Source organism: Cyanidioschyzon merolae, chromosome 10, assembly GCF_000091205.1.
Source record: "Cyanidioschyzon merolae strain 10D DNA, chromosome 10, complete genome".
NCBI classification, from domain to species: Eukaryota; Rhodophyta; class Bangiophyceae; order Cyanidiales; family Cyanidiaceae; genus Cyanidioschyzon; species Cyanidioschyzon merolae.
Window position 1 is genome coordinate 457,696 of NC_010136.1, and position 14,406 is coordinate 472,101.

A 14,406-nucleotide genomic window follows, 5' to 3' on the forward strand; every position below is an offset into this window, starting at 1 on the left:
TTCGATATACGCACGGATATGTGGCGTGTCCGGGCCCCCTGCCCAGGCATCATCGAAATTGAACCATCTGACTGGAGAATTCGCCACTTGCCTACAAGCTGTAGCAGATGTGCGGTTGCGTATGCCCTACGTATACGACTGCGATGAACTGCAGGGATACATTTTGTTTCTCGGAAGGGATAAATACGAGAATGACGCACTGCTCGAGTATTCGTTGCCGTTGGACTGGTGGTTCCATGTCGATAAGCACTCTTCTGCACACGTCTACGTTCGACCCAAGAGGCGCCTCTTCGAGTTGAGCGAGACGTCTGGAGGCACGGCCTACGAGCTGAGCGCAGCACCACTTGAACCGCCGACAGAGGTTGTGCGTGCAGCGGCGGCCGTTGCCAAGGAAAACTCTATCGAAGGTGCCAAGCAGAGCTTTGTTCACGTCGTGTATACGCCTGCGTCGAACCTGTTGAAGTCTGGAGACATGGGCCCAGGTCAGGTGGGCTTTCGAGACCCCAAACTTGTGCAGCGAATCCGCGTCGCGCGTTCGGACGCTGTGCGATTGAAGCAGATCAAGAGCTCACGCAAAGAGTGCACAATTGACGAGCTTCGGAAATCACACGAAGACTTTCAACACGAGCAGCAACGCTGGTCAAAGGCAGCGTCTCGGCGACGACAGGCCGAGGAAAGAGCCCATCAGGAACAGGCAGCCCGTGAACGGGATGCGCGAAACTATGCTCATTTGCATAAGCAAGAAGCGATGACGAGCAATAAGGAATTAGCTGAAAACTACGAGGATGAGTTTCTTTGATGCACCAGAATCGTGACAATGCGAGAGATGCTCGGCAGGCGCACATCCCGCGAGAAGCTTTCCCTAGCGTCCGATCAAGGCAAATCCTTTTCCTAAGCTTTATTCTGGTGCATCCGCGAAGCTGGGCATTGCACTCGAAGACACTGAGCCAAAGCCTGTTTACTTGAAAGCGCTTTGTCTGAATGAGGAACGGTTGCACTGCTTGGCAGGATTCGATTCGAGATACGATATTCCGGGCGCCTAATGACAGAGGTTTTTCGGAGCCTTTCGACCATGCGTAAAAATGACATGCGCTCGCGGACATGGTTTCGGGTACCAGCGCTGGCGTGCTGGCGTTTTAGTAAGCGCAGTGCACGCTGGAAGACGTGAACCAGCATGCTGGTTTTGTTCTTGTCTGGTTTTCTCCCCGGTATTCAATTAAAGTCTAGTGTTCTGTGGATTGGAGAAAGTTCGCGGAAGGAGTTGATGCCGCCATGATTAGCTTGCGAGAACAACGACCTTCGTTGTTCAAGCCACGCTTTCTACGGTCAGCCAGTGAATGAACTGCCCTTGTCGTAGTGCTTAGTGTAGACAGAGCGCACCCGAAACGCAGCTTGTCGAATACGATCTACACGATTGTCTCTTCGTCAGTGCATTCCAATCCATTTGCTGTCTAAGAAAAACGATTAGAGTATACACAGGATGTGAAAGCTCCGCACCACTGATTCGAACGGTGATGAAGAGTCGCAAATGGACAAGGACAAAAGTGCGCGTCTACGGGAGATCGTCACTTGCTGAACGTCACAGAATGGATTTCGCACTGAAATGCGAATGCTCTCAACAGGAGGTATGGGAGCTCTTCATTTTCGGTGAGACTTGCCTAGGGAAATGCTAGCCTTGAATACCGGTACCTAACACGGGAAAGACCGCTGTTCGTCAAGCAGAGGCAAGCGAGCGTGACGACAACACCAGCCCTAACAACGATTTTATGGTGTGTTCGCCTACGAATTGTTGCAAGGGCTGAATTGTTCAACACCGCATTCTTCGTTGACGCGCTTTGTGACTTGTGCTCGCCAGATTCTTGTGTCTTGTTCGTAGATACCATGGACTATGATCACTCAAATGCGCTGAAGCGGTTCGCATTAGCGATTCGTGTTGAGCAGTTCTTCGTGCTAGCATCTTCTCCCTAGTTCAATCGAGTCCGAGGCGTGTTCTCCTTTTCGAATGCCATATTCAAGCTCATGCTTCTATGGATGAGTCATTCGTATCTGTGATACGGTTTTTCGACGAACCCCTCTGCGTCGACTGGTTCTACACATTCACCTGCCGTGCATTGCAGTGCTGGTTCGCTGCTCGTACGCGGGAGAAAGCGGAACGGCGCGCTTCGGTCCACGGACGTGGTCGAGCCGGACCAGGTGACGAAAAGGTAGTTGAGGAATGGGAGAAACAAACGAAGAACAGGCGAGTTTCAGTGTCCACGTCTACGTATTGGATCTGAATACTGCGGAATAAAGGATACGGAGTAGTGCGTTAGTATCCATGCTAGCCCGCCAAGTCATGAGAAGGCGAGGAAACTCCTGAACAAAGAAGAGAAAAATCCTCGCGAAACGACACCAAGCAAAGATCGACAGGAGGAACGGTTTACGCGGAAACAATACCCTGAAATCACTGTCGAGGCCTGCCTAACAAAACTCCTCACCAGGAATAATTTCTCAAAAAGTGCAGTGCAAGACGCCAGTGGGGATCACGTCGCTCTATACTCGAGAATGTCGTGCCTGGCTCCGCTCGCGAGGACGCACCGCATCAAGCAGTTGCTTGTAGGAGTTCCGGTGTCGGAACAGCTGGCTACCGACCTTCCTCTCGCATACCTAGACCAAACCAGCATGCGACAACACAGCTGATGCTCCAGACAGAAGACGACATACCGCATGATCGTCGGATTAGAGCGTCGCACACATACACACTTCCCAGAATACCTGGAGGCATTGGCGCGACACGTCGGTAACCGGAGTGTCTACAGAGCAGGTGCCCAAAAGCATCATACCAGCCTCATAAACCATATGCTGGTCACCGTCGATTGGTTCGTGCAGCGTACACTGGAGGCGTTGCGCGCTCAACGTACTGTCCCAGCTAAGTTGGGACTGATAAACGGCATTCGCGGAGTATCGATGACGGTCAACGACGAGCTGGTGACTGCGGAGACGATCGAGGAGCTCGCGAGTACGGAACAGATGTCGCAGTGGAAGCGAGTTCGCTTCCGATCGTCCAAGCTCATGGCGTTGCTCTCGGAATCGGGTACACGGAACTCGTATCCGAAGCATGTTTGAAACGGGATACATGCCTTTTTCGAATACTGCGCTTCTGAGATTTCCTGCACTGAGCGCTCCTAAGCAAAGCAGACTTGGTTCCTGGATTCGAGCACCCAACTTCCTCGGGGATCTATTCGATGTATTTCCCATACGACACATCGAGACCCAGTACATCTCCGCAGACAATGTTGTCCTGTGCTGATTGGCCTCCTCAGTGGGCTACCACTGGTCTCTGCACACAAGTATGAAGCACTCGAACGTCTTCACCAAGGGCAGAAGCGGGGCTCGTTCCTGTGCAATTGCCATCCATGAGTTCAAGATAATTCACATAAATCACGGGCACTAGTGTACACAGAAACTGGTATGGACCGGGAGAATGAAACAGAGATGGATTCACGAGGTGGGTTACGAGAAGCTGATCGGACGCCAGACGGAGAAGCTCCTCCCCGTGGGACGCTTACTTTGGCGTGACTCAATGAGCAAAAATGCACGCAAGCATTTGCTGCACAAAGCTTGAACGCCTTGGTCAACATCAGGCAATGTCCTGTGATCCAGTAGCGCCCAGCTGTTTCGTGTCCAGCGAATTTTCCCGAACATCGTCTTGCTCCCTGCGTGGGCAACCTGTTAAAACGCTAAACACTTGTGATAAGAAAATCACTGCCAACGAGACACAGAATTGCATTACCGCCTGGAACAAGGCACTGGTAGTCTACCGTTCAGCTGTCCGAACAGACCGGAGCGCCTTATCCATACATCGTGAACGGTTTTCATCGGCAATCGATGAACAAATAGGGTAGTCCACGACTAGACATTTCTGCGCATCTGGTGCGCTCCGTTCAAGATGACACGACACCTATCGTGACGCAAGCGCCCCCAGCGGTACCTGGGTAGGCACCACGCGATCACTGAGAGTGTACGTCGCAGCCTCTTCCGCGGCATGCGCAGGTCGCAGCGCCCGCCCGTATATCTACGCGATGCTCCTCGGAGTCTGCCTAATCAGATCGCGCAGCGTCATCAGAGGCGCTGTCAGTAAAAACCGAAACAGGTTACCTAAAACATATTGCATGCTGCGACTTATGGTAAAGATGTGCGCAGTGACGGCTGGATACCTGCTCTCCTGGGGCCGATGCAACCAGGAGTCACGTCCCCTGGCGGGCAGACGCGAAGCCGCTTCAACGGCTGGCGTAGAGCCTGCCGCCCCGCCCGCATTCGATGTCGATATGCCGTAGACGGAGGCGCGCTGCCTACGATTACTACTACTACTACGCTGGGCAACGAGAGCGGGTGTTCGCGGGGCGGTTTGCACTGGACGCTCGTGTGTTCCCTGAGCGTTACTCTGGAGTCAGCAGGATCATGTCCGGTAAACTGGCGGTGAAAACAGCAGAAGCGCTTCGAAATATCACGCGCGTTCGGTCGCTCCGGGAGCCGCTGTGGAGTCCGCGCACCACCGCCGCTTTGCAAGGTGTAAACGCCTCCTTGAACTGGTCGCTCGCCCGACATGATGCTGCACCTGTTGGCGTGGAATACGTCTACAGGAACCTCCGCGCAAAGAATCTGGTCTCACACTGCATAGAGCGCTATGGGTCAGCGTATACAAGTGCGCTTGTTGCGCATGGGAACGCAGAGCGGCCTGCCGGCACGCTGCAGCTCCTCCCGCCAGCTGCGTCACGTCGCACGCATCAAGCGCTAGTCGCGGATTACTTATGTAGGGGTGGCGATGCTTTCACGTCATCATCTTGGAAATCAAAGCTTTACGTCTTAGACGGGGCTTTTGGCTCAGATCTGGAGACGTGCCTGGCGAGTCGAGTGGTTTGCGACGACCCTGTCGTTGCGCTTGCGCTCACGCACTGGATGGAGCGTCTTCCGGCGGGCGCTCTGGATCTGAATGTATTCAGCCCTGATATCGTGGTCTATATAGGTGCTGGCTATCATGGTCGGTTCGAGGAGAACTCCGGCAAGAACGGAATATCTTCCTCGCCGCCAAGAGACAAGGCGTCAGCAACACGAGCACCTGATGGGAACGCTTCGCCAGGCCTTGCGCATGTAACAACTGATGGACAACGTGTCTATATTGGCGCGAGCGTGCAGCTCAATCACATGCGAAGCGCTATCGGCGCCGCTGCTTCTCTAGCAATGCTCTCCACCCGACGGGGTATCGATCCGGAGCGATATGGACTGATCCTTAATGGGCAGCTCCACTCCAATGGTCGCGCTGTTTTGGGCGTCGACGGCCAGCACGTCATGTGGACGCATCGAGGACTTGCGCGAGGCTGGCGCGATGTTCTGCGTCTGGAAGACTGGCGGTCTAGCGTGCCGCCTCCGAAAGTAACGCAGCGACAGTGGCAGCAACGGGTTGCGTTCCCGTCGGGCGATGCCTCCGGTGACACTGCGATGAAGAGCAGCAGCGCATCAGCCATCGCACCGCTACGCGTCCCGTCCACGCCGAATCTTGTTCTGGAGTCGCCGCTGTTTTTGATCGCACTTGATCACGGAGGTGTGCGGCGATCAAGTTCCGATACAAGTAAGAGAAAACGAAAGACCGTACAGAATGCAGAACAGCAACAGCAGGCGCAATCTGAGCCCGATGAGAATCGAGTGCAGGTGGTGCCTCTGAAGAACCCACAAACGGCAGCGTTGTATGCGCTTGCCGTGGCGACTTTTCCGGTCCCGGAGAATCTTCTCGAGATCAGTGTTCGGGATTTCGTGGCAGCTTACGAGCGCGCGAATGCCCGAGCGTTGCTCGTATGCGGCACTGGAGCGACGTCCCATGTATTACAGCTGGCTGCGGACTCCGCGACACCGAGTATCACTGGCGAAGCAGTTCCTGGAGTGCTGCAGGAGTATGCCCGGCAGTGCATCCTTGACAGGTATCGCCAGGTAGGTCAGCAGCTGCTTGCCCAAGACGGCCCGCTTGCGGCAGCTTAAAGTTCCGCAGTCTTAGGCAGCGCCTTGTCGCGGAATGTGCAAGCAACGTATATTCAGCACTGCTTTAGACTCGATTGCATCTACTTGCACACGAGCAGTAAACCCCGAAGAAACGCATGCGCTGTTGTGTCGAAGCACGTTGCCATAGCGTCCGTTTGGTCAGCGCTCCAAAATTGCTGTATTTTCATTCGCCTACGCCACAATGGCGGTAGCACTGCTTATCATGGTACTGGACACTACCGGCTGCAGCTGCGGTTTGGCGGGAGTCGTGTATGGGTCGCGGCGGGCCTGGGTACCGTCCGAGCGCTCTGGCGTTGCCGGCCGCTTTCCTTGACAGACGTAGGGGTAGCGCTTGGATGCAATCAACTCGTTTCATGTTCCGGAGGCAGCCATGTATCGCTTTCGCCTGAGCGAAGACGGATGAGCGGTATGCGTGGGAAGCCTTGCTCGTTTCGCTCGATAGTGGACCTGTGTGCGAAATCGACAGCTAGCGTACGGAATGTGTGTGTGTTTGCTTTTGTGGCGGGCGGGGTTATTCAATAGCTTCTTTGCATGCAAGCTTGTATCCTTGTCTCCGGCGTTTGATCATTGTTGACTTGCCTGTCCGCTTTTCTGCAAGCATTCAAAGCGTCGGCAGCGGCGGATAACCCGCTGCCTAAAGAGACTCGATCGGCCTATCCTGGGGCCTGCTATCTGCACTGCACCGATGATGGGTACTCGGCTCGGCATGGCGTCGGGATCACCTGCACCAGGATGCTTCCTGATTGGGGCAGTTCGGGGCCCCATTTTACGACAGCGACACCGTAAAGTTTCCATACGCATGTCAGTCTGAAATGGAACGGTTCCGCTCAGTCAACACAGGAGCATTCGCTCAAGTTCGTGCCTCTTCGTATTGCGATCTACACGAGCCTCTGCGAATTTTCATTTGACTGCTTCATTTCCAACTGTCTTGTCTCCGGCTTTCAATAAGAGAGTCTCTTCTGTCTCTGCAGATCCGCGACAGGCAGTCCAAGCATGTTGACAGCAGCGTTAAAGTCCGGATTTCACTGCTTCCTGCTGTTGTGGACGAATTCCATGCACAGGCAAAAGCGGCGATCTATGCTTCGCTTGCCCCGTTCATCTCCTGCGGATGCAGTCTCGATGCGTTTTTCGCAGCGATCACATTTGGCAGTGGTGAGATATCACCTCCTCGGCTGAGCGCTGTCCTGTGAAGCGTGATCGCGGGCTTGATCGCTCACTGTATGCCCTTGATGACTAGAAAAGGCTCCCGTCGACCCCCACTTGTGTTTCCCGCCCCATACCGTACCCAAAAACCAAGCGCGGCATGAGGACGATCCCCTGAGCGAGTTCTATGTTCGCTGCGCGCGCTGTGTCATTCGATCGAGGAATTTTGAGACTATGAAACTTTCCATGATGAAAACTATGGTCAGAAGAACCAGGTTTAAGAGCAAGTTGAGGGATTCGATCCGCCGACGCGCTTCTCGTGCTAAACGATGGCGTACTCTTCACCGAAAACCATCGCTACGACAAGCAAGGTCCGAGTCCAGGGATATTTTCCATGCAACTGTAAGAGACAGGGGTCTCTGCGAGCGTATCGTCTCAGAGACGTCATGCTAGAGTCTAGAGCCATCTTGTCCATGGCCACGAAGAGAGAAGGATTCGTCATTGGAACGGAATTGGATATTCGACGTGTCAAGTTCAGCAAACAATTGGCATGAGCTATTGAAGAGGTCTTCAAACTACGATGTTGTGTTTTGGTTGGTCGCCAATCCAGAAGCGCGAATGGCTGTGCTGACGTGTTGCTTTGAAACATAATGATTGAAAGTTTGAACCTTGCATGATTTGGGGATGCTGCTCTTACGGAAAGGATAAGCGTGCAGACTTGTTGGTATGCATTACATATTGATAGAGGTTCTTCTACGAGACCTTGTTCTAGGGCACCGCGAATCATGCTGAAGACCATTCCATAAAAAGTTCTAGTGGTAAGGCGTCGAAGGAGTAACTTTCGAAAGACGCATGAGAATCCAGGGACCGTCTATGGATCTGGAAGCCCGCATCGCTGCATTTCGAATATCGAGACTGAACATCTGAAACTTCGAAAAAATCGCAAGGTAGGAATATATAAACCAGGTCAGTGTTCCATTTGCAACTATAGACGGTGACTATAACGGAAAACGTTCTACGGTCATGGAGGATAAACTGGTATCCCTTCACGGGCACCCCGCACCAGCCTTTTCTTGACCGGCCACCTGCCATCGTTTTTAGTTTCTCCTTGCACACGTCGAGCCGGAGCGCGTGCTCTGTGAAGTTGGATCGCGTCAGCTACGCAGGCCTCTCTTTCAGCACTGCACATTTTTCTGACACTGAGGGCGGCGTTGAAGTCACGGTTCACGAGCTCCATGTGATTATCGACAATGATGGAAGTCGTCAGTGCAAGTATTGCCAGAACTTTTCCCCTCTGTGCCGTATGCTGCTCTGTCAGAACCCCGTTCCTTTCTATCGCCGAAGCGCTCCGTTGCGTTTTCCATCTCAACCTTTTGATTCTTTATTTTTGAAAATGAACGTATTTTTATGCCCTGTTTGAGGACCTTGTTGGAGGGATTAGAACTTTCGGAAGGAAGACGAAAGATGCACTGGTTTTACCGTGTGCTGAACGCTTCAGCGATTCGCCCAGTACAGCGATCAATTCTTTTCAGGATTGCAAAGACACCTGCAATGGAGTTCAACCACGGAGCGTGCTGCGGCATGAAAAGCAGCTCTACGCGGTAGAATCGAAAAAAGCTCGAACTCAACGGGAATAGTCAAATGCCACGTTGTCCAGTAGGAGGATATCGCCACCGGTCTGGGGAGACCCTTCAATGATTCGACAAAGTGGGTGCTGTTTTATGATCCTTGTCTCAAGCGAAACTGAGGCCGCCAAATCATTCCACTGCAGCTAGAAAAGATGATGATGTCCTCGTTCTCTTCTACATCGATTGTACCCACAACTTGCTCCCTGCTCGGCGAATACTCATGTACGCTCCGACCGTTTCGTCGGATGCAAGTCTCATCGACTCAAAGAACAGACCGACGTCGCCGTGCTCCCTACAGATCGCCGAGTTCCAGAAAGTTTTTCATGGGTGCCGTTTCGGTGGAAGATGGCCGTGCGTGAACTAGAAGTTTTATTGGGACTGTCTCCCAGTGTTTCCCGGACAACACGAACAAACTTTAGAGAAACAGAGCTGCTCGTAGTTGCAACAATCGTCGCTTTTGCTTTCCTTTTGGTGATCAACGAGTCGTTTTCTACCATTGATCGCAAGCACGCTTTGAGAATACCAGTTTTGACGCAGAGCGCATCCACTTGTTTCTTTCAGTGTTCTGCAACCATCTGAGTACTGTGGTATGATTGATCTGGACGAGGAATGCAGTCCTCGTTGCACTGTTCAGTAAAGAATATACCGTATTGGCAATTCGTCTACGACCTATACAGTACCTTGCATATTGATGTCGATCTCCTGGTATATATTGCACCGGGAGTGTACAAAAATTAACGTGAAAAACTATACCATTCGAAGATCACACACTTCCTACCAACAACCCGGGAAACGCATACACTGAAGATGTGGCCCAGCGGAGCTGCTGGCGCCGGCGCCGCTTTCGGCAGTCCAACCGGTAACCGCACCGGTGCTGTGCCGAATGTTTCGAGGCCTCTGAAGGTGCTGTGCAACGACATGCTTGCCACAATAGGTCGCTGGAGGACTGTTTCTGGAAGCATTAGGGCGGCAAGAGCGTTGTCCGTTGCACTTCGAGCACCGGCAGCTGTCGTGGCTCGCGAGCAGGCCTCCAGCGTCAGTGTAAAGCGCACAAGCCTGCCTGGGGGCAGCACTCTACTGAGAAACACTTCTGCCCAGTCTCTGCTCGCTTCGTCCGCGCTCAACGTTTCATCAACTCGAGAGGAACGTTTGGCAAGGCACGTTGGGTCTGGACGTGTTCAGAGAGCGGTAACGCTGGCGGCTGCGTGCGCGCCGCGTCCTCGGGCAGTGCTCCCGAGTGCTGGATCGAACCAGAACTTTTGCACAGCGTTAAGGAAACTAGGTACCGCCTGTCTCTACCAACAGCCACAGCCGTGGCACCACACAACGATTCTGGCTGTGCGGAAAAGTGGCCAAGTGTGTCTGGTCGGCGATGGGCAGGTATCCATGGGTGAAACCATTCTCAAGGCGAATGCACGCAAGGTACGGCGCCTAGGCGACTCGGTTATTGCGGGCTTTTCTGGTGCCACTGCGGATGCGTTGACGCTTTTCGAGCGGTTGGAACAAAAACTTGAGGCGTACCCAGACCAGTTGCTGCGAGCATCTGTCGAACTCGCAAAGGAATGGCGTCAAGACAAGGCCTTGCGACGTCTCGATGCGCTTCTTCTGGTCGCTGACCGTTCGATAACGCTCACGCTCACGGGCACCGGGGACGTGCTGGAGCCCAGTGACGGCGTCATGGCCATCGGCAGCGGTGGTATGTACGCCCTGGCGGCTGCGAGGGCACTTCTGGAGCTGGAAGACTGGACGGCGGAGCGAATCGCTCGACGAGCTATGCAGATTGCCTCAGAAATATGTGTATTTACGAACGAGCAACTAACATGTGAAGTGCTCAGTGGTGCATGATTCGCAGCCTTTGGAGTGCGCGCCCCGCAGCGGCGTCATCATACACGCGCTGCGCTATCTCTTCTTTGCGGCTTTGGCCCGAGATCCCCGCTCAACCTTCTGAACTTGTAGTTTTGGTGGCAGTGACTGCTCAAGCTTCGTTGCTTTCCGCGAGTCTTGAACGACGAGCGTGTAAAGGAACCGACTGCACCGGATCTTAAACTTGGTATTCGCGCGGTTTCGTTTCACGGTTACCCGCGTAGCGTCTGCGCGTTTGCACAGACTAAGAAACGTTTTCAGGTCTTTGATTTCTTTCGGCATGGTGTTGCGTTTATGCACGCTGCAGTGCCGTTGAACTACGTCCACTAGCCCTAGCGCGTATCGTAGTTCGGCCCGCTTTTCTCCACAGCGACCTTCCCACGAATAACACGGTCACAGTGTACCGCTGGGCTGCTCATGACGGATGCGACGGATCGCGGGGCCAGTCGCGGCAGCTTGTCACGTGACCTTGGACATGGCGGTGCAGCGTCTCATAACACCGGCGCCCGCGTCGATCCGGGAACCACGCCGTCCAAAGCTGGAACAATTTATAAGAAATGAGTTATATTGGATTCTTTAGGAATCATATGTGTCAGGGACCACGATACGTGCCGGTACCGCTACCGCCAGACACGTCTAAATGCAAGCGATATGCAGTTTCTGGCGAACGGCAGCACTACTCAGTACGAAGGGGATTTACCTCCATGAAACGTATTCAGAACACAGCGAATGCCAAACGCTGTTGATTCAGAGAATGAAAACGCATCGGAGTACACGCTTGCCGCTGAGCACGTCAACAGAACGTCGCTCTCTGAACCAGGGCACAAGTCCCAGGCAAGTACCTCGCTGGCGGCGCTTGCTGACGACACAGAAAACGGCGATAGCGTCTGTGCGCTATGCCAACAGTTGGATCTTGCGCAGCTCCGAGTTGAACTAGAGCGAAACGGAACGGAAAGACGCAAACTGGAGGCGAAGATTGACCGTACTTTTCTGGTGAGTGTGGATCGCCTTCTCGAACAGGACGCGCTTCTCTGCCGACTTGAGGGCGCGATCGAGAGCCAGGAACAGGCTCTGCGGCGTTTGGTTCAAGAGTTTCATCATGTAGCGGTTAAGCGAGCAAACCAGCTCCCAGCCTTGAGAACAAAGTTAAGACGACTACGCGAGTCGGTCAAATCCAGCGCGCGTAGCAGGTCGTGGCAATCACTTGCCGAGGTCCGCGATCGTCTGGAGCAGGCGATTCGCCACCGCGAATACGATGAAGCGCTATCACTTTACGCAAATCTTCGAACAATGTCGGCAAACCTGGGAAAAGCATCCCTGGAAAAAGAATACTTGGAAACACAGATGTCGTCTCTGGAGACGATGCTGGCAGTGAGCATTCTCGAGGAGCTCTCGGAGGCAACCTCCCTATCAAAATGTATTGAAATGAGCGGTTTTTTGCGAACCTTCGATTTCTTCGACAATGCGGAGCTCCGTCGTCTTTTTCTCCATTGTCGAGGACGCTATATCTGGAGATTTATCTCCGATGCAATGCGAGCGCTCGACGCTCTGCCGACGGAGACTCGGGAGCGAACGGAGGCAATTGTGGTGCTACAATTATCGAGACTCACTGATGCGCTGCGTCAGAGGGTTCTGAAGCTTTTCACAGAGTACCGAACCCTGTTTTCAAATGCCAACGCCGATGACGACGCGTCAGATTCGGTCGAGGGCGATGCTTTGCTAGTTGATGAAGCCTGGTGCGCATGGCATCGAGAATGGCTTACTGCGTACCTGCTCGTCGTCGAGAAGACCATTGCCCGCGTCTCAGATGTGGTGCTGATCCAGACGCTGTTCACACAGACCATGGCCTTTGCAGCCGCGCTTGGTCGCCTCGAGCTTGATTTCCGACCACTTTTGGTCCCGCTGTATGAGCGAGCTGTGTTGCGCGTCTGGCAGCGCAAGCTACACGATGCTCTGTTGCATTATAGCCGGTTGTTGCGATCGCTAGACCTGGACTCTATCAACCCGGAGGTGCACATGATCTCCAGTGCGCTGGTAGGGAGCGTTGACGCGTCTCCGGAAACAACTGCGTCGGGAGACGGTGCCGTGGAACCGGCGCCGGCCCCAGCCTCAGCCCCGAAAGAAGGTGTAGCTTTGAGCGTTGCACCGATCGTCCAGCTCCAGAATGAAATCGAAAGCGCTATCCTACAGCTCGGCGTGTTGGTCCCGAGTCGGCACCTCGGAGTCTTTGCGAACGAGCTCTGCCAGGCTCTCAAAGATGCTGGTGCGGTCATCGCGGAGCTTCTCGTATTTCCTCGCTTAAACACGGGAGCAGGACACGTTGGAGACACCCTCATACGCGCGTTACGCTCCGAGCTCGTCCCGCGAGTCATGCAGCGGTTTCGCGAGGCGACCGAAATACCCGCGGAAGAACTAGCACCTTTCGAAGAGAAACTCGAGAGGTTCTACTGCGAACTCGACCATCTTCCCCCGATCAATGAGAATCATCACCAATACAACAGCTAAAGAAACTGATTGGTTGAGGTTCCCAATTCGATTGCAGTCTGTCTCGATCGGTTGACGGTCGTGCCGTTCACATCGAATCGCATGCACGGTCCATGTGCGAATACCGGGTAGCGGACTGAGGCCACTCCAGGCACCACAGCAGCTTCATGATTCGTGCCCAGATGATTAAGGGGGTACTCGGGTTGCAGCAGTTCTTGCCGCAGGTCGCGGGGTTCAGCGCCTTTGGCTCACCACGTGGCATCCGTTGTTTGCGGAATCGGCGCCCTGGGGTACTCTAACTTTGCTTAGCATGATTCCAGACGCTTCCTGAAGCTGCATCCATGCCAGAATATCATAGAACCGGTCTATACAGCCACCATAAGCATGTACACTCTGAAGTTTGCATCGTTTTCAGTGGTCACCAACGCCCGGGCCTTGGCGAGCTTTTTCCGCGACTGGTTCCTGTTCCTCTAGCTGATTTCCGGCTTGGAATACGCAGGTCTCTCCTTGTTATCCCGCCCAGTTGTAGGCAATCGAAGGATGCTGAAGGCAGTGTTCCCGTCCATATCTCGTTGCTTCTCGGTGTTGTCAATACATCTAACAGAGAGAAAGTGGTTGCGATCTGGGCATCGCTTGTCATCTCCATGTTCGATGAACGCTGCCTCGAGGCGCACTTGCAGCGGTGACAGTTGACTGTGGTCAGATGCTCCCGTATGCTCAGCAGGCCTCCTCGTGGTCAGCAGATCGCCGCCCTGTGGCGCATGAGGGCTAGCACCAGCGCCCGGTACTTGCCATTGACGGGTGCAGGAGGCTTTGTATTTGCTGGCCTCCGCCGCTTCCGTGCCCGATGCAGTGCCCTAGCATCACGTGCTTCTTCAGGGCAATCCATTTGACAAGTACTGTGACTTGTTTTACAAGCAAGCGCACGCACTTTCATTCGATAAATGATTTTTGGGGCGCTATCTTACCCGCGATGCAGCGAGCACCGAAACGAAAATCCAGATTTCAAACCGAGTCCAGCAATTTCGATCCCTCTACGCTCCCTTTGTGGAAAGCGGTGACGCGAGCTCAAAAAAAAAAAGATGTTGCTGCGATGATGGAAATTCGAGCCCAAGACGATTTCCTGCTAGAGCTGCGTCGGAAGCCTCTGGACGCACGTTCCGCGAGAGATGTGGTGCTGCAGTCGAATGCAGTTGCATCCATGACTGCAAAGCGAGGAAGATTTGTCACGACAAGATCGGTGAATCTTCGGCAT

At 53.7% G+C, this 14,406-nt stretch overlaps 5 protein-coding genes across 5 annotated transcripts; 4 read left to right on the forward strand and 1 right to left on the reverse strand.

Annotated features, from left to right (window-relative positions):
- Nucleotides 1–121: 121 nt before the first annotated feature.
- Nucleotides 122–799, forward strand: CYME_CMJ167C (hypothetical protein, conserved; the record flags this gene model as incomplete). The annotated part of the gene is made up of 1 exon (XM_005534841.1): nucleotides 122–799. The coding sequence occupies one exon, from the start codon at nucleotides 122–124 to the stop codon at nucleotides 797–799; it is 678 nt and encodes a 225-aa protein (XP_005534898.1).
- Nucleotides 800–4,440: 3,641 nt separating this feature from the next.
- On the forward strand, nucleotides 4,441–6,012 carry CYME_CMJ168C (hypothetical protein; the record flags this gene model as incomplete). Its single annotated transcript, XM_005534842.1, has 1 exon — nucleotides 4,441–6,012. The coding sequence occupies one exon, from the start codon at nucleotides 4,441–4,443 to the stop codon at nucleotides 6,010–6,012; it is 1,572 nt and encodes a 523-aa protein (XP_005534899.1).
- A 3,710-nt stretch (nucleotides 6,013–9,722) lies between these two features.
- CYME_CMJ169C (probable heat shock protein hslV, proteasome-related peptidase subunit) lies at nucleotides 9,723–10,649 on the forward strand (the record flags this gene model as incomplete). Its single annotated transcript, XM_005534843.1, has 1 exon — nucleotides 9,723–10,649. The coding sequence occupies one exon, from the start codon at nucleotides 9,723–9,725 to the stop codon at nucleotides 10,647–10,649; it is 927 nt and encodes a 308-aa protein (XP_005534900.1).
- Nucleotides 10,650–10,703: 54 nt separating this feature from the next.
- CYME_CMJ170C (60S ribosomal protein L38) lies at nucleotides 10,704–10,949 on the reverse strand (the record flags this gene model as incomplete). The annotated part of the gene is made up of 1 exon (XM_005534844.1): nucleotides 10,704–10,949. One exon carries the CDS (start codon nucleotides 10,947–10,949, stop codon nucleotides 10,704–10,706), a length of 246 nt encoding a protein of 81 aa, XP_005534901.1.
- Nucleotides 10,950–11,396: 447 nt separating this feature from the next.
- CYME_CMJ171C (hypothetical protein, conserved) lies at nucleotides 11,397–13,172 on the forward strand (the record flags this gene model as incomplete). Its single annotated transcript, XM_005534845.1, has 1 exon — nucleotides 11,397–13,172. One exon carries the CDS (start codon nucleotides 11,397–11,399, stop codon nucleotides 13,170–13,172), a length of 1,776 nt encoding a protein of 591 aa, XP_005534902.1.
- Between the last annotated feature and the right edge of the window lie 1,234 nt (nucleotides 13,173–14,406).